This window comes from Pimephales promelas, chromosome 18, assembly GCF_988280905.1.
Source record: "Pimephales promelas chromosome 18, fPimPro1.hap1.1, whole genome shotgun sequence".
NCBI classification, from domain to species: Eukaryota; Metazoa; Chordata; class Actinopteri; order Cypriniformes; family Leuciscidae; genus Pimephales; species Pimephales promelas.
Genome location: NC_142786.1, coordinates 29,728,255 through 29,747,558, shown reverse-complemented (window position 1 = coordinate 29,747,558; position 19,304 = coordinate 29,728,255). Strand labels below are relative to the sequence as shown.

The following is a 19,304-nucleotide window of genomic DNA, read 5'->3' as shown; positions in this document are numbered from 1 at the left end:
AGAAAGAGCACAGCTCTACATAAATTACAATCATCATGTTGCATCCAACTGTGAAAAACAGCACAGCCGATGAGGAGGAAACCAGAAAAACCGAACCTCATGTAGTGTAATGATCTGCTTATCTATTAAGTGTTAAAGTCATTTGCATGTAAAAGAGGGCAAGTCTGATGCTGTTCAGTGCAATGCATTGTCAGCTATAAAAGGAAATAGGGATTGGAATGGATGGCGAAGAAAATAAGCAAAACGGACGGATAAACGAGGATATAGAGTGAGGGTGTGGGATTGGTGCACATTTAACTTTGTTTGGAGCCTCAATAATATCCAGAGTCCATAGCTGTATGTAGCTGCAGTGACGCCCACTCATGAGTAATTGTGATGTCGCAGCGAGTGTCAGATCCATGGCACCTCGATGAAGACGAGTGAAGGACGGGGTGATGGTGAATGTGCCACGTTGTTGTGTAAGATATGATGCGCTAGTTAAGTTTGATGATGAAAAAGAAGAAAACCCAACTGAAATAAGCCAACCAAGATGCTGACATCAGCCGTCGGACACGGGAGGGGACACCCAGCCGTACTTCTCGTGGGTCTTGACGAGGCTCTTGAAGGTCGCCTCAGCTTCCTTGCGACTAAAGGCCTTCTTAGACTTGCCCGCTTTCCTGCAGATACGACCCTGAAGAGAAAACCACATTTGGAGAAATCAAGATTTGAATCTGTCAAAATGACATTTTTAAAATGTCTTCAAAAGGAACACTGGAAATGGAATTTTTGGATGAGGTGTTCAAAACAGTATTCGAATCATAAAATAAAAAGAATATTGCATACATTTGAGCATACAAATTGCCAAATATGTTATAAATATATTATAAATGATGTAAATATGAACACGAAATACACAAATTGTATCTAAACTTTATAGAACATTTTTGGATAGTTGGATATGAATATTGTTAAAAATGAATACTTCACAGTCATATCAGTGTATAACTGCTGAATATATAACAAATATATTATGAATATACATATATGTATAAATAAAAAAAAAAAAAAATTTTAACATGTAAAAGAAATTGTATCTAAACTTCTGAGATCAATTTTGCGGTGAATATTATGTTATTAGAGAATATTATTTAATTAGTACATTTTTGAAGCACTTTTGATATTGAGATTTTTTGAGGACACCTGAATAATCTGCTTTGGTCTTGGAATTCTCTCATTATTATTTTATAGTTTAACAGGCAAGTCAGACGTTTATGATTCCTGGATATGCACTATAAAGTCAGATTTTTCAATTTTGTTCAAACTAAATGACTCTCAGCTATTACACATCTACCTGCAACAGAGAGACACACTATACGTAGATGTATTATATTGGAAGCAGAAAAGCATCATTCTTCAACATGACCAATGATCTTAACGAATTGTGATATTTCCTGTCAAATATAATTTATGTCCAACAATTTACAGGTAAAGTGTAATTTAATTGTTACATTGGTTTCTTGCCAGTTTAATATAAAAACAACTATACGTAAGACATCCAACACTGTGGTCTTTCCGAATGTTAAGCAGGTCAGCATGTCATGTCAACTTGTAATTTTACCAATGCTATGTTTTGAGCTGAATTAGCTATTTGCAATTGCACTATCCCATGTGCAAATAAAACTAATTTAACCCTATAAATTATAAACATTTATATGATTGTACTTAAGTGAATCCTTTAGTCCCAGAAAAGCCATCTGAGGTTTGCTATAAAGAATCAAAGATGGTTAAATCCGTATTCTGCCAAATTTGAGTTGAGGTAAAGGTGTGTGTAGTCTGATGGCAGATTTATTTACCTGTTTATTCATATATTGTGTAACTGACATGCAGAAGCAGATGTGCGGATGACTATGGTGTGATTAAATGGTCCTGGTGCTCCATTTTCAGATGTTTTCCCAATTTTCAATTTCAAAGCCGACTGCTCTGAGCTTTGAAGACACAGTAAATCAAGAGGCTGTGCGTGATAAAACCTCAGGCTGAATTATTTAAACAAGCTTCTAGACCATTTTAACACCAGGTTCAGCCATTTTGATCACTGGTAAAGGATAATGTGAATAGAAATTATGCAATGGTACATCTATGATTGTGGCATCCCACAGTCAAACATCTAGCTATCATAGTGTGACATTTCTCCCTGAAGTGATGATTTCAAAGTTAATGCTACAAGGCAAAGAAATGGGATACCCCTTTCTTTTGTCTTACAGACAGACAGACAGACAGACAGACAGATAGATAGACGGATAGATAGATAGATAGATAGATAGATAGATAGATAGATAGATAGATAGATAGATAGATAGATGGATAGATAGATGGATGGATAGATAGATAGATGGATAGATAGATAAGATAGATGGATGGATGGATAAGATAGATAGATGGATGGATGGATGGATGGATAAGATAGATAGATAGATCCACAAAATTCCTTTCCACAAAATTGGACGTCTAAGCTGCTCTAAAATCATTTTTTTTTTCCATAGAAATCAATGACCAAATAAATACATTTTGGGGTAAATTACTCCTTTAAGACCAGTCGAAGGATTAGGTTTGGCATGCAAACCACAACCATCCAAATATGCCACTACAGACTATGTATGAGAACTCACAGACCCAGCATCCACTAAATGAGCAAAAAGGATGTGCTTTCAGATGCCCCAGGACGGAGGTCAGTCTAGTGCCAATGCTGATGTAAGACAGCAGGGACAGTGAGACAGAAATAGCCAGCTCTTCCCTCAGGCTCTATCAGTCAGGATGAGATCTAATGGCCCAGAAGTAACCGCCTGTGCTCAATCGAGAAAAGCCAGCCCTATCCTCTCAGAAAAGCCTGTGATTTTTGGATTAAAAGGAGCCAATGGAGCCTTAATTAAGCTTTATTGTGTTTACAGTCTCTCTTAGAAATCACTTCTCTCACGCTTGAGAGGCAATGGTGGAGAGCGCTAGGGACGAAAGCGAGAATGCGTGGGGAGTCGTGCCAATGTTAATCCAGGTTATTTGCATCAGCGTTTTCCCCGCAGCATGCTAAGGGCATCACTGACGTCTCCCTATGCTATTTTGGTTTGGTGTGTTATAGAGTGCAATGCAGTGCCCGACCCGTGTGAAGTGCCGGATGGGTAATCCTGTGAATGGAGATCAGTCAATAGTCTCGCTCGGCCTCTGTGCATTCTGGGACAACACAGACGGTAGGGATTATGTCACCGACATGTGCCAGATAAGAGTAAACAGTGATGCTTTGCATCATAGCATCACATGAAGGGTACACCTGTTTGATGCTGCTTACAGCCTCATGTCAAAAGGAAAGTTGTCTGTAAATTTACCAACGCAAAGCAGGAATAATGTTGTTGATCTCTTAAAGTAAGGCAGAATATAGTCTTGATTAGAGACACATGACATATAGACTATTGGTCAATGCATGTTATGGTCTTAAGCATTACAGTAAGTGTAAAATCACATGCATTTGATCAAATTATTAATCTAAATGTTAGAATGGACATCAATATAAAGTGGGATTCTGATTTAGAAAAGCCTTAAAAACGGCAAATCTCTGAGCTTTGGTATGCAGAAATATCTTCCAAAACCAAAGACGACGTACTAAAAAATGTAACATTTACATTTGGCAGATGCTTTTATCCAAAGCGACATTGCATTTCAAGTTCAAAATTTACATTCTTATCAATTCTTGCTTTCCCTGGGAATCAAACATGACCTTGGTATTGCAAGAGCCTACATCGTTAACGCTTAAGATAACAAGACTTAACATTAAAATGATTGTCAAAGCACATTAAGTAAAAGTGAATGAAGCGAATTAATGCACGATTCAGTAAAGCTGGAGGAAATTATTAAATTGAATTCCAAATTATTAATTCCAACGACGATAAACCCACGAATGCTCTGCAGCAAAAGGCAAAATGTTGCCTGTCCTTTCCTTTTAGAATACAATAGCTGCATATTAATTGGGGGTCTGTTGTGTGTCAGTGGCAGCTAAAACTGTAATTACCCTTGGGTGCTTTGGGTCATTTGGGGAAAATTGTTATCTAGTCACCGCTGCCTCAGACTCATCATGAATTTGGCATTATAGAGCTCTTGACAGGTTGAGGTAAGGGTAGATGAACCAGTCTTTCCTCTTAGATTTACAGCAGAGGGTTAATGGCTAGTCTCTAGCTTCATTATGGATTCTCATCCAGTTCCATCACCCACGCTGGTCTTTACAATCATCCTTATAAGAGGAATATCTAATGATGATGTGACCCATCTATGGACCCACCTAATCACATTACTACTTAAGATCCAGGCTGCAGAACACTCTTGAGAAAAATGGTCCGAAATAGCACCGGATTATAATTCTTGTTGTTGCAACCACAGCAAAATGGAGATAATGTATGTATACACTGACTGAAGATTTATTTATTTTTAAATGCAGGTGTAGGGGAGGTGTAGCATTTGCAATGTAGTAGGAAATACCCTATAAAACAGAAGAGCAATCGATGGAGACAAAACCCACACTTTATACTCTTTAAAAATAAAAGGTGTCTATGGTGTCTGATGACAAAAGAGACTCTTTTTAAGTTACTATAGTGCAATGTGATAACCTTGTAATGGTACTTCAGTGAATCACATATGTCCTAGCACTTCAATAAATCCAAGAAGTCATCGCTTTGCTCTATTAATGGACGAACCAATACAGAAGAACCACCAATGGAACATCACGAACTTTAATAATCCCCACAGACCCATACAGCCAAATTAAGCACCCTATATAGAGGGCCAAAGCGGTTCTTGATAACAATGGTTCTATGCTGAAGATAGAAATGACAATTCTCATCTTGTCCAAACTCGTGTGACGTGGAATATAAAAACAGCCTCAGCCACCATTTACTTATATATTCACTCTTAAAAATAAAGGATCCAAATGGTTTTCACAGGAAGAACCTTTTATTAATTGAATAACATGAATGAAGAACATACAATTGAAAGATTGTATGTTCTTCATGCAATCATGGTTCGTTCAGAACCATTGACGCCATAAAGAACTGATGTATGGAAAAAGATGTATGTCTTGTGTAGAAATAAAACCATACCGGGCGGTCTGGAATCGAATGACATGAAGGCATGTTATATTCTGTTTTACTTTGTAGTTACATATGTAACAGAGTGAATGGACGTTGCATGTTTTTTTTCACCTGTGCGCCGATGCCAAAATGGAGGATGGCGTCAAGAAACATGAGATGAGAAGAAATCAACGCTGCTACGGCAATAACACATCCTCACCTGTCCTTTCACCAGACTGGCAGCGAACTGCCTCATCACGGCCTCGACGGTGTATGCGCTCGACCAGCCGCGAGGCGTTAATAACTCCATGCAGATCGCGCCGCCGTCCAGCACGTATCCGTTCTCCAGCCGCGGCGTGAGGACGCGCATGAACGGCGGAGAGAAAGGGAAATTGTCGGGGAAGGTGACATTCAGCAGTATGTACTCGGTGTTGGTCTCCTTCATGTCTTGCCACAGCGCGGAGTCCTTGTCCACCTGGTGCAGCTTGACATTCCAGTCAAAGAGGTTATCGTCCGCCAGCTCCACCGTGATGAAGTTGTCGCCGAGCCGCCGGATCTCCTGCAGCTCCTTCATCAGCCTCCGCGTCCGCACCTGGGTGCAGTGCTGTCGGTTCGCCGCCGGCGGAGGCATCACGGAGCCGCTCGTCGCCTTACTGCCAGCCGTTAGCTGCTTCTCTTTCGTGTCCTTGCTCGGTTTGTCCTGTTTGACGGCTGGCTTGTCCTTGCCGGACACGTCGAAGCGCCTGGCTTTGATTTCGGGCGTGCTGAGGATGTTGTTGGTCTCGTTGCTGGTGTTGCAGTGCTTCGTGTTGTTGTTTTTCTGGTTGCCTTTGGTCCCTTTCAATGAGCCCTGGTGGTGATGCTTCGGGTCCTCCGTGTCTCGGTCGTGCAGTCGAATGAGCCCGATTTTTCTCAAAAGAGTAGCCATTGTGATGGTTCGTCGTTCGTGTAATGGAGCTCGGAAAAAAGACGCCCGCAAAGCAGCTCGTCCTCAATGCATCACTTCTCCCCGCGAGTGCACTGAAACACAAGATTTAATACGCATTCCTACTCCTAAAATTCCCTGTGAGGCTGCACACCCGCGGCTGCTGCAAGAGGCGCGATAACGTTGCTAGAAAATGAACCGATAATCTGGCGCACACATACAAGAATTAGAATAGCGGGAGCGGAGCACCTCGGGTCGGTTGGCTTCCGCTGTACCTGGACGGAATGAGTAATCAAGGGTCCTGCACGAGTACGAGTTATGTTTTTTCTTAACACTAGTATTCCGACCGACAAGTCCCGCCCTTGACCCGATCACTGTTTGCTGGAGTTGCAACAACTATGTGATTGACTTCTAAACTGTCCAATCACAGACTGGCAGTAGCTCGTTCTAGCCAATCCTGCCTTTGGACGCTGGACTTGTCTGGATGCTGGTGGATAAATAACGCGTTTATATTATTAACGCTTGTATTGTTAGTACATTTTTTCTGTTATAAGACAATTCATATTCGGCTATTCTGCATTTGTTTATTATTTATTATTGGTGTTTTTGTGTTTTGGTTTTACGTACAATTTAAATATAAAATTAATCTCTTCTAGTTTTTTTTTTTTTTTAAATGATTCCTGCTTTATGTTATGTGTGTTGTTGGGTACAAATAAACAATCTTTAGTGTCATTGTACAGCCTCGTGTATTTGTTTGTTTTCTCCCTGGCGTTTTCTACAATCACTGTATTATATGAGATGCTATCAGCATTAAAACAAATCTCAATAAATAATGCATCTTTGTCCTAATGTTTGGTTTGGGAAGAGGTCGAGTTTATGACTAATCAGCTTCAAATGAATCGCTCCACTTAAACCTCACATTGAAAAGGTAAGTGCACCACTTTGCATTAATCATTTGTGTTTATCATCAACCAATACATTATTTGTCATCCATGTAACATATTGAATCATATTTAGCGTGATACAGTCAGACTGGTCAATGAAATGGTTTCAGAGTAAATCCAAAATATTATTTTGTGGAACATTTTTTCCAACAATGATTTTGCAGCAATTCGAAACGCTTTACAGCACAACGAAGGATTCTGTTACCAGGGTTACAGTCCATTCTCTCTCGCTATTGGATGAAACGCAGCCGGAAAGCAGTGCGCTGTCATGGAAGCTGCGTTGCTTGAACTGATGTTCGTCTTTTGTCAATAAATGTATAGTTTTAGCTTGATAAAATTAACCTTTATTTAAAAATACAGCACGTTATGGCCGAAAAGTTCGATAATCTCGAGGAACACCTCGAGAAATTCGTCGAAAACATACGACAGCTGGGAATTATTGTCAGCGATTTTCAGCCCAGCAGTCAAACAGGACTCAATCAGAAACTGTGAGTTGTAACGTTAATCTGTTTGTTTGAACACGAATCCAACACAATATGTTGGTTTAAACAAATAGTAAGTTAAGTAATAGCGATGTTTTTAGCAGTAGACTTCCTTGGCTCAATATCTGGAATATTGTCCCATTCAGTCACGACTCACGAGTGAAGCCTGTAACGTTAAACGATTAGGTTATTTATTTCCTCAGGAATTTTATGATCACAGGACTGCAGGACATTGAGAAATGCCGACAACAGCTTCATGATATCAACGTACCGTTGGAAGTGTTTGAGTGAGTATTACATTTCATAATGGAGAGACATTGAGAATATATTTCTTGAATCCTCTTGTAATTTAATTTTAAAAATACCCTTCTTTTACACCCATTCCTTCTATGTACCAATTTAATGAACTGACCTGCTATATTTAAAAAAAGATGAGATATCATATCTGCATATAAACATGAATTGCTATGATTGGATATTGATGTTTTGAATTGTGCCCACAGGTATATTGACCAGGGTCGTAACCCTCAACTCTACACCAAGGAGTGCTTAGAAAGAGCTTTGGCTAAAAATGAGCAGGTCAAAGGAAAGATTGACACCTTGACAGTGAGTATTGGTTCAGTATTAACACAATGAATGACTCATTTGGGAGTGCCAGCAGGCTATTTGTTATATAAGGACTATTTTAGTATTTTATAATAATGCTACCACTCTGTGCTTATAGTTATTGTAATTAGAGTAATTCTTGGTCTATAAATATATAAATATGTAAATATATAAATATAATATATGTCCTTGTGTATATATATATATATATATATATATATTTTGCTAGAGTCTACAGTTTTTTGCTTTATACATTTCTGCTGTAAACAGACAATTTCCTGATATGTTTTAAATAATGTAAATAAAGGCACAAATCTCTCCCTCTTACAATATTTTGTGGTTTCTTTTATTCCCTCCAGAAATTTAAAAGCCTCCTCATTTCGGAGCTGGGAAAGGTTTTTCCCGAAGAGATGGCTAAATATAAGGCCATTCATGGAGATGACCCTCCTTCGTGATTTACCAGTGCCACAACACTTCAAACGCAAGATGTACATATGTTGATATTAATATAACATGTTTTTTAAGGTTCAACTCATCAGTCAAATATGCAAATTTTTACAGCTTTTTCATCTTTGTATTTGCCTTTGTAATTCACAAGAATACAATTTGAAAATGGAGGGATATTTTGAGAAAAGCTTCTTTTTTCATGCATTGTAATTTTCGCAGCATCATTTTTTTATTTTTCAGTTGAATAAATGATTATTTTGTGTGATCACAACAACTAGTCTTTCTGTTATATCCACCATGTTGTTTTTGATCTGAATTTATAAACGTTTCAGCAAGCTATCATATAACCGTCATCGGGTGTTTATTCGGTTTCATTGGCTCTAGTGGCTCAAGTTACTTTCTGGCATGCCCTTTTTCACCATGCATGTAATCTCACACTACTTGTCTGGTGCCGTGGTGATGGAATTGATTTGTACGTGTCCTCCTATAACCACATGACATTATTTATGAGCCATGAATGGGAGCTTACAGTGGGACTTTACCCTAGATGACAATTTAAGGACCGTCTTTCATGTATCGACAAATTCGAGGCGTTCTTTATGAATATCTCTTCTGAACATTGAAAGGTCATTAGTAGGGGAAAGCTTTGTACTGGTGCAACAAAGACTGGAGTTTTAAACATGTGTTTGAAGTACCTTTGGTCCAATCGGTGGTGGTTTTGTCACTCCTTTGTAAGGCTTTAAGTCTTTCAAGACTGTACAAACTCAGAACATCTGCTGTACGATTAGTCACTCCCCTTCACAAAAGGACTCCCCTAAGACTTTTAGCCAATGTTTGGATTGGAATATAGTACATTGCACACTGAATAGTATGCTCTGCCTATTTAAAAAAGGAACATATGGGAAATGTATAATGCAATGACAAACAGTATGAAATACAACAAGAATGTAGCAGGCAGGTGCGTGATGTCATTATGTTTATACATTTTCAAAATTTAAACGGCTCAAACTGTCAAAAAATGTGTTCATATTCACTCTAAAAAATGCTGGGTTGTTTTAACCCAACTTTGGGTCAAATATGGACTAACCCAGCCGTTGGGTTAAATTTTTACATTACATTTTTAACCCAACATTTCGGGTTTGTCCATATTTGACCCAAAATTGGGTTAAAACAACCCAGCATTTTTTAGAGTGTTACCATGCCAATAATATGTCCAGTCTATTTACAAGAAATATATGCAAAGTTATTTTAGAGATGGATAAACATTATTGGTCGACAAGGGGGAGAATGTATGTGGAACAAGGTCATCATGCTTTTTCATTTTCTGAGCTGCCCTCTTTCTTAGAGTTCATCTTTTGTAAACACTCTAACACAAAACCTGTAGTGAGAGGACATACGCAGTAGTGTTGCACAAAAAAACCCATCTTAGCATGTCTTTGAGAGGTGGTGTGCATGGGCAACCTGGAGGCTTTGTTCAGAGACTTAACATTGTGGGTGAAATCATCTTGTGACTCATGAGATGAATCATGTTTTTCTCTGTACTATGACCTTCATTTCAACAAACACCTCTTCAACGTCTTCTAATTGAACTCTAGTGATTCAATATCCGCAAGAAGTTAACAATATATCATTAATTAAGCAGTTTTGACTTGTGATCATTCTAAAACATCTAAATCATTCTAGCTGTCTCGTTCTATTGGCCTAAATAGTGTTCTGTACAAAATTTAATACTATGACTTACTGCTACGATATCATTAATATTTGTTTTAATTTGTTCTTTATCCGGTAGAGAAACCGTTCTGAGAATTACAGGCGTGTCCTTGCCAAGTGAGGCAGCAAAATGAAATATATACAAAACAATTTATAATCAAACAACTTCTTTGACAACAATACTACAAACATTCAGTTCAATGACTTGTCCTTGTCCTCACTGAATAATGGATTTAAAATGTTTCAGCAACAAATGAACTGCAGGACAGAATTTGTCCTCTGTGCAGGCACCTGGGGAGCGATTGGGGGGTTAGGTGACTTGCTCATCGAACCCTTAACCTTCAGGTTTCCAATCTGACTTCCAGTCTAACCACTAGACCACGACTGTTAGAGACTTAACCCGCAGCAAATATGTTCCTTTGACCCTCATTTTGCATGACGCCAGCACAAGCGGCAACCCCTTCGCTACCTTTGATAATATTATCTAATGGATTTGCAATGCTAATGAAAGATGCTGCAGACCGACTGTGATTGCAGTTGTGCTTGCAATCCTGAAGAACTCTGGACAGTTTGATCATCTTTTCCTTCTGATTAAACACTTTCCACATGAAGGAGAGCATTGGCTCTATTCAAGGACAATCACCCCCTTCTGTGAAGGTCATGAGGAAGTCAAACCCCTCAGCCTTCTGTTGCAGTCGTCACCATAGCAACTTACCCCGCCTGCCACTGACGAAGACAAAAGCCACCGTATGAGGGGACGAGAAAGGAGGCGCATGTGTCGGAAAAGGAACTGATGCATATTCAGCAGACACACACACATATGTTCTGAGCAAACTGCACATCCCATGTGTGTTTGAGTTTGTCATTTATTTTTTGCCCTTTAGGGTCAAAGGTTGCAATAGCTCTGAATTAGCTGAAATGGATCAGGTTTTAGCGTGCAAGTGCGGACGTGCATGTTAATATCAAAGCAGCGAACATCTCAAACCTTAAATTTAACATCACTTGACTCACTTCATACGTAAATTCGTAGGGTGGAAGTTTCCTTGGTGGGTGTTCAGCTTTTATGGTCAGTGCGTACGACTTTCCCGTGCCAGGAACGTGGACTCATTTGGAGGTAGAAAGTGTAGCCTTGAGGGTTGCTCAGAGAAAGGGCAAGGCTGTTGATCTCTCTGGTCTCCATGGAGATGCAAGTCTTGCTCTCTCAATCCTTTCCTCATTAAATCCCGACAAGGCACAAAGCCAAGGCAGATCATGCGATCCCGTATCTCACCCTTTCACTGGAGAAAAAAACAACCTTTACATTGCTAAACATTTACATATCCATGCAAATGTTTTCTAGAATGGAATAGTTCAAACCATAATGTAAGTGATGTCATTATACTGATTTTAACCCAGATTGCTGTTTCTCTGTAGAATACAAAATGAGACATTTTTTAAGAATCTTCCTGCAGCTCTTTCCCACATTAAAAAAAAAAATCATTCAATTATTGTGGGGTTCATGAAACAAACTAAATACTTTCAATATTAACTAATCTGTAGTTGCCTAATGACGATTCAAGTAATTGGTTTAACAAGTAACTGGATTAATTGGTTTAACTGGAGTAATTGGTTGTTTGTTTCTAATTGGGGTATATACGTAAGGCATTAATTGATAGAACAAAACACGCAAACACAATTACCATGATGAACATTAAAAAACAACGCAATGGTAAAAGATGTTTGTCAGAATGTTTATGTTTGCAGCAGTGATGCTTTAAAGGCAATGAACCAAATGGGAACACTTTATTTTGATAGTCCACTTTAGTAACTTTTCAACTACATGTCAACTAACTGTCATTAGAGTATTAGTAGACTGTCAGCTTAATATCTGCCAACACTTTATTTTGTTGGTCCCCCAAAAGACATTCAATTGACTATAAGTAACTTGGCGACTACAAGTAAACTTATTCTCCTAACCCAAAGCCTAACACCTAAACCATAACCTAACAGTCTACTGACAGTCTACTATAATATACTAATACTCTAACGAGAGTTACTTGACATGTAGTTGAAAAGTTACTTATAATTAGTACAACGTCTAAAGTGAGTCGTGACTATCGAAATAAAGTGTAACCAACCAAATACTTTACTTTTTGAGTAAAATGAGAGAAAACTGAGAAGAAAGAGTAGACGAGGCTTGATTTTAGCGCACCTCCTGTTCTGCCAAGTTATAAAAATGACGTATTCAGAGAATGAACAGCAGTCTAAGTTTTCAGATTTTCACTACTAATTCCTTGTTGACTTTAAAGCGGATGGATTTAAAGATGCAACTTTTCTAAAAGGATTTACTCTGCAAACTGTGTAACAGCTAAAGCATGGTGTGCTATTAGCATGCTAGCTACAGCAGTGCTGCTAACCCAGACAGCAAACTGACATTGAATCAACGTGGAAACGACGTCTCTCATGATATCGAAGCAACGTTGATCTGGCATTGTTTTGCTCATCGAATTAACGTTGAACCAACGTCAGACGCGGCATTCTTCAAAGCTACAGTAAATGAAAATCGAAAATTGGTTTCCTTTCATAACGTTGAATCAACGTTGATTTCAAGTTGATTTTCCGTTAGTTTTGAAAGAATGCCGCGTCTGACGTTGGTTCAGTGTTAATTCGATGAGCAAAACAATGTCAGATCAATGTTGTTTCGATGTCATGTTTCCACGTTGATTCAATGTCAGTTTGCCATCTGGGAAGAGTATTGCAACATTTTTGTAGTTATCGACAAGTCAGTTGCTTAGTTGGTTGAACTTGTCTTGCCTAATTTGGAATGCCATAAGAGTGAGTAAACACCTTAGACAGTAAAAGAAATGGACACAGCGACCCCATTGATTTCTGAAGACTGAATCCTGATTATTGCACTTCCTGTCTGATGTCTGAGCGACTGCGCAGGCTCAAACTGAGTGTGATGACAGTCTGACAGTTGTAAATCTGCCAAGACAAATCTGAATCACCTAATTCCTCAAATCCGTTGTCCGTTTGTCCCGTTGCTTTTATGGACTCTCTATCTATGGGCTTCTCCCTTGACTTTGTGCCTCCATGTCCCCCGATTGCCTCAAAGACAGTAAAAGATTGCCTGCGAGCTTCTCCTCCTGTCTGTACGGTAATGTCTCTATTGTGCGACAGAAAGTCCCATGGTTATGATGCAATCGTTAGCCTATTTTTACAAAAAAAACTGCTTCTACGGGGCCGTAACTTAAGATACCAAGTAATGGAGCATTTTCATGTTTCTTTAGAAACAAATAATGGACAAATGAAGTCTTTGGCCGCCTCAGATGTAAAATTATTCGCTGTCAAAGTGACACCAAAATGAATGGAATGAGTCAATGGGACGCTAAAAGCAGGTGAAGTTCTGCTACAATGGCGGCTCCCGCGAGGCTTCAACTTCCGGCTGATGGATTACCCCCTTAGTAAACAATATTTGAATTTTTAGGTGAACTCTCCCTTTAAAGGTGCCCTCTGGGATTTAAAATCAAATCATACAACATGTTCCATACCAGATGGGGGCAGTATACCTCCAGAAATACCTCCACGGCCACGCGCTCTCTCATGTCTTCAAACAATATGGGCGAGTGCTGTGTTGCTCTGTCTCCCTCGTGCATATTAATCAAATCAATTGACACGATAGTAAAAGGTTGGAAGACCGCAGTTTCACGTGGAGCATTTGGAGATTTTCAGAGATTAGAGACTAAATGAACAACATCTCAATACTAAATTATAAGGGCCGTCTCATAGACAAGTCGGTGCATTTCGACGATATGGGAAAATTAAAGCCCAGGCTATTATTTCTAGTTTTATGATATTCGATTTGTTCATATTACATTTTTTATCATTAGTTTGAATTAATTTGACAGACAGCATTCCCTGATGTGGACCACGCTAGCGTCTTTCAGAGCTGCCAACTCTCACAACACTTTTCACACACTCTCACGCCACACATCAATTTTGTCATGCACAGAAAAGGACACGGAGACCGATCTCAGCTCTCAGATTCTGTTCATTTTATTATGCAATTCAAACAATAAATACAGTATTGGCGCTTTACACGACAGATCCCTAGCACACGTGAACCGATCATCTCTACTAGCTAATGGTAAAAGAACACGAACACTGTTAAAAGATAAAGTATGCTACAACTTACCAAAATGTATTCCTCATGCATAATATCGACCAATTATTGTTTTTTAACTCTTCCCTGAACTGAAATGTAGTAGTGGGCTGTATTTTCCACACGACTGACGTCAGGTTCAAGTAAACACAAGCTGGCGCGAGCGCGACTCACTCGTGTACTGCAGTTTGGCTGGTGCTAACGTTGCCCGCCCGCATACCGCCTCCCATGGTCGAAACTGGTATTACGACACCTGCCGGGCCGGGGCTAGTAATTTAGCATGTTAATTCAGATTAATATCTCGGCAGCACTATAACGTGTCAGTTTTTTAATGACATCATCAACCTTATTTCTTCTCAATCTTTTGATGCGTGTAGCTCATTTTTGGGATATTTTAACCTCAATTTTTACAGATGGCACCTTTAAGACATTTAAGTGAGGCTTGTTTTTAGAAACCTCCTTCCCTTTTCCAAGAAGGAGAGGCTTTGGTTTGCTCATCCTGCAGCATTCATTTGAAATATCACAGGCCCGTTGGGATTCAAACCTAATTTCTTCCCTTCCTCACTGTCTATCTTCCCTCAGCCCCAGGGCTTCTTATTTAATATACAATCAGCATGATTTCCTGACAAGCATCTAGCGCATTGCAAGAGCACAGAGGCTTACGCAGCTCTTTGAGTTCCCTCAGGCTTAATTAGTGGTGTTTGTTGACAGCTTTCAGGTTTTAACCACTGTCCTCCTGTAGGAGTAATGATGGTGTTATGTTGTTTGTTGCACCAATGTAAAATCTATCAGTGCCCATCCCTGTTTCACACAGGTACTTACAGATGAGTAATGTTGGCAGCTGGATAATTAATATGGGGTCGACTGGTTGTGTGCTGCTCGTCCTCCGTGCAGCTCTGCTGGATGCGTAGTATTCTCACACTTCCTAGTGTGATCCAAGTGTGATATCCAAGGAGAAGGGCATTCTCAGGATGTTGTCCTGACTTGTTCTCTTCTCTCCAATGAATGTGTAAAGATTTAAAGGGAATACAAGGTCTCGTGGTTCTGTATGTGCAAATAAGCGAGTAAGAAAATTTCACCCTCCCATGATTCCTAATCTATGAACATTCAGCCATTATATATGTCATCAGTTTCTTTTTTTCTGTTCTTTTCAATACAATTAGTGAAGTGAATGGGTATTGATAATGTCAGACCCCATTTACAAAATCATGTGATATACAGACTTTTCGTTGTCATTCACTGAAAATATTCCCACTTCTTTTGCACAAACTTGATGCAATGCGAACACTTACAAGACACATGGTGTGAAGCATCCAACCTGATCTCACAGAAAACGTAACTATTTTACATGGTGGTGATTTGGTATGAATTCATATGATTGTTTTTACAATTAAGGACATGAAGATCCACTCCTAACACCATTGCCGATAGAGTGTCTCGCTTTTGTCTTTTATTTCCTCCAACATGATTATGTTCAGCAGTAGAAGCTACACACTACTACTACTTTTTGTCCATTTTGTAACTGCCCAGCAAACACAGAACGTTCCCCTTACGTTCCCGAATGGTCCCATGAGGTTATTTTTTTGGGAACCAAACAAGAACATTAAAGGGAGACTCCACTTTTTTAGGAAATAGGCTCATTTTACAACTCCTCTAGAGTTAAACTGTTGAGTTTTAGCGTTTTTGAATCCATTCAGCCGATCTCCGGTTCTGGCACTACCACTTTTAACATAGCTTAGCATACATCATTGAAGTGCACAAGACTATTAGCATTTCTCCCAAAGAAATTACCAAAGTGTTTCGATATTTTTTTTATTTAAAACTTGACTCTTCTGTAGTTACATTGTGCACTAAGACCGACGGAAAATGTGAAGTTGCGATTTTTTAGGCTGATATGGCTAGGACCTATATCAGCGCAGTCTCATCCCAAGACGTCATATAACTGGCGTCTTGGGACGTCTTTTGACCATACGTCAATATCCGCCTTTTTAGGGCCCCCTTAAACGTCAGTAGATGACGTTGTCGGATCCTAACTTTACCCCAGACCTAAACCTAACCCTAAACCTACCCCGTCACCTTGGTAACGTAAAGGTAAAGCGTCAGTTGTATGACGGCCCGGGATCGTCATCTACCGACGTTTAACGGGGCCCTAAAAAGGCGGATATTGACGTATGGTCAAAAGACGTCCCAAGACGTCAGTTATATGACTTCTTGGGATGAGACTGTGTTACCTATACTCTCATTCCTGCGTAATAGTCAGGAAACTTCACTGCCATACTATGAGTATGCTATGCCCTTCAATGATGTATGCTAAGCTATGCTAAAAGTGGTACCGCCAGAACCGGAGATCGGCTGAATGGATTCAAAAACGGTAAAACTCAACAGTTTAACTCTGGGGGAGTTGTAAAATGAGCCTATTTCCTAAAAAAGTGGAGTATCCCTTTAAGGGAAAGCTCTAGGAATGTTCTGGGAACCAAAAACTAACGTTCCCAGAACCTAAATTTGTTTGCTGGGTGGTGGCAAGAAGTGTTAAGATGCACTCTCAGAAAAAAAGTTACAAAAGCCGTCACTGGGGCGGTACCTTTTCAAAAGGTACACTTTTGTACCTAAAGGGTGCATATTATTGGTATCTTAATGCTACAAATATGTTTTCAAAAGGTACACTTTTGTACCTAAATGGTGCATATGTATCTTCATGTTACATATTTGCAAATGTAAATGAAATTATATTTATTTCTTTCCCTTCATTAAAACAATTTCATTTGTTCTCTGAACAATATGTCTCTGATTTTAATTTAGAAGTCTCTAGCAGAAGGGGTCGTAATTAGCATGCTATAAATGCCAACTGGATGCTAATTTATTTTATGTATAACTCCACAGTGTCGTAAGACAGACGCTTATGTGAGCAGAATGTCCCCTTTGGTCCTGAAAGGACAATGTCAGACGTACATCAAGCCCCATAAAACTCTATGGCACAACCCTGCCTTTGTCTTGCCATTTGTTCCCCTTTGTAGACACGTGTGTTTTTGTGTGAATGTGTTTTTATACACACACCTCAATTGCAACATATACTGTACCTCATCGACTATACCACTTAAACCTGGAGAGACTTTAAAGACCTGGAAGACAGTGGAGGAGGGGGACACCTAAATATTAAATGTGAGTCATGTAACTCATGCATCATTTGTACTTAAGATGAATGCACCTCAAAATCATGTGGCTTATTGACAAAAGTCGTGCAACTATTTTCCAAGCCAGATTTTACTTGTGTCAATACAGTCTAGCTGTGGGTTTTATAGAAGTGAGTTTTGCATTTGCAAGCACCCTCACATTTCCTTCTTTAAAAAAAATCTAATTCAAATGATTTGTTTGCTGTTGTTTGGGGGTTGAGGTTTGCAGGGGGGTCACCCATCATGATTCAGGGACCCCTGCATGAATAGAGTTGGGGGAGGATATGGACGCCTGCATGTCTAACAGTCTGAAACAGGCACATTGTATCCAGCTCGTGCCTCGGGATCTTTAGGTGCAGCAGATGTGACTTATGCATGGTCATTTGAAGATAATTAATCTCTGTCTCCTCTGCTCTCTGCCCCCCAGATCATCAGTACAGCCCGTCTCTGTGTCTTTACGCACTTGCACACGTGTCCCACAGGGAGGATGTGCAGGGGGGCAACCTCAGTTTAATTCTGTGCAGATCTGAATGTCATCAAGTCTTTATGCCTTCAGCTGGAAGGGAGGAGGGAGCATGAATCACCTTGTCATTTCTCTTGGCTCCTAAAACTGCACTCTAAAAATGTTGGGTTGTTTTAACCAAAATTTGGGTCAAATATAGACAAACCCAAATGTTGGGTTAAACATTTAAAGGGATAGTTCACTTTGAAATTAATTTTTGATATGTTTTAGCTTACCTCAAGTGCATCCAACATGTAGGTGTCTTGGTTTCCACAGTATTTTCAATTTTGATATTTTTCGGTCAAACTGTTGTTGTCTGTCAGTCATATAATGGAGGTTTAGGGGGTCCACGTCAAAGAGCAAGCACAGAGAAGTCCAAATTAAACATGATTGAATGACTCGTAAATGTAAGTACACATTGATGACCTAATGTGTATCCTTCAATCATGTTTAATTTTGACTTCTCTGTGCATGCTCTTTGACGTGGACCCCATACCTCCATTATATGACTGATAGACAACAACGGTTTGACCGAAAAATATCAAAATTGAAAATACTGTGGAAACCAAGATGCATACATCTTGGATGCCCTTGAGGTAAGCTAAAACATATCAAAAATTTATTTCAAAGTGAACTATCCCTTTAACCCAATGTCTGAGTTTGAACATATTTGACCCAAAGATGGGTTAAAACAACCCAGCATTTTTTAAAATGTGTGAAAGCAGGGACGTAACCATCGTAGCTATTGAGGGGGACACATGCCATCCAACATTTAGATTAGTGGGTGATCAATATGGTATTTTTGAATTTAGTTTTGAATTTAAAATTGGTTATTTTCCAGCTTTTTCCACTGATTTTAAGAATTCATGATGTTAAAATTCAGACTGATACCTGACTATGATAAAAATCAAGCACTAAAATAAATGCTAAAAGTGAATTGTCATCACGACAATATAATGCACATTATAAAAATGGATGTTTATTTTGAGATTTGGTAAAAATTTAATTTAACCTCTATTGAATTATTACTGTTTTTAAAGATTAAGCCAGCTTTAGTTTAGTTTATGGCAAAATAGTGACTGATACAATAAAAATAATAATAAAAATTATAGTATATAGTATACTATAGTATGCAATAGTATATGATATCTTGTTTCATAAGGAGCATGTGACACTGGAGTAATATTGCTGAAAATTCAGAGGGATAAATAATATTTTAATATATATTCTAATAGAAAACATTGTAGTAATATTTCACAATATTACTGTTTTTACTGTACTTTTGATCAAATA

The 19,304-nt window shown here is 39.0% G+C and overlaps 2 protein-coding genes across 2 annotated transcripts; one reads left to right on the top strand and one right to left on the bottom strand.

The window, feature by feature from the left end:
- On the bottom strand, positions 1–6,329 carry ube2ql1 (ubiquitin conjugating enzyme E2 QL1). The gene is made up of 2 exons (XM_039680956.2): positions 5,305–6,329; positions 1–670 (listed from the first exon to the last, which is right to left on the bottom strand). The coding sequence occupies exons 1-2, from the start codon at positions 6,010–6,012 to the stop codon at positions 539–541; spliced, it is 840 nt and encodes a 279-aa protein (XP_039536890.1). The 5' UTR covers positions 6,013–6,329; the 3' UTR covers positions 1–538.
- Positions 6,330–7,191: 862 nt separating this feature from the next.
- Positions 7,192–8,762, top strand: med10 (mediator complex subunit 10). The gene is made up of 4 exons (XM_039680509.2): positions 7,192–7,441; positions 7,639–7,722; positions 7,939–8,041; positions 8,401–8,762. Exons 1-4 carry the CDS (start codon positions 7,320–7,322, stop codon positions 8,494–8,496), a joined length of 405 nt encoding a protein of 134 aa, XP_039536443.1. The 5' UTR covers positions 7,192–7,319; the 3' UTR covers positions 8,497–8,762.
- The last annotated feature ends 10,542 nt before the right edge of the window (positions 8,763–19,304 follow it).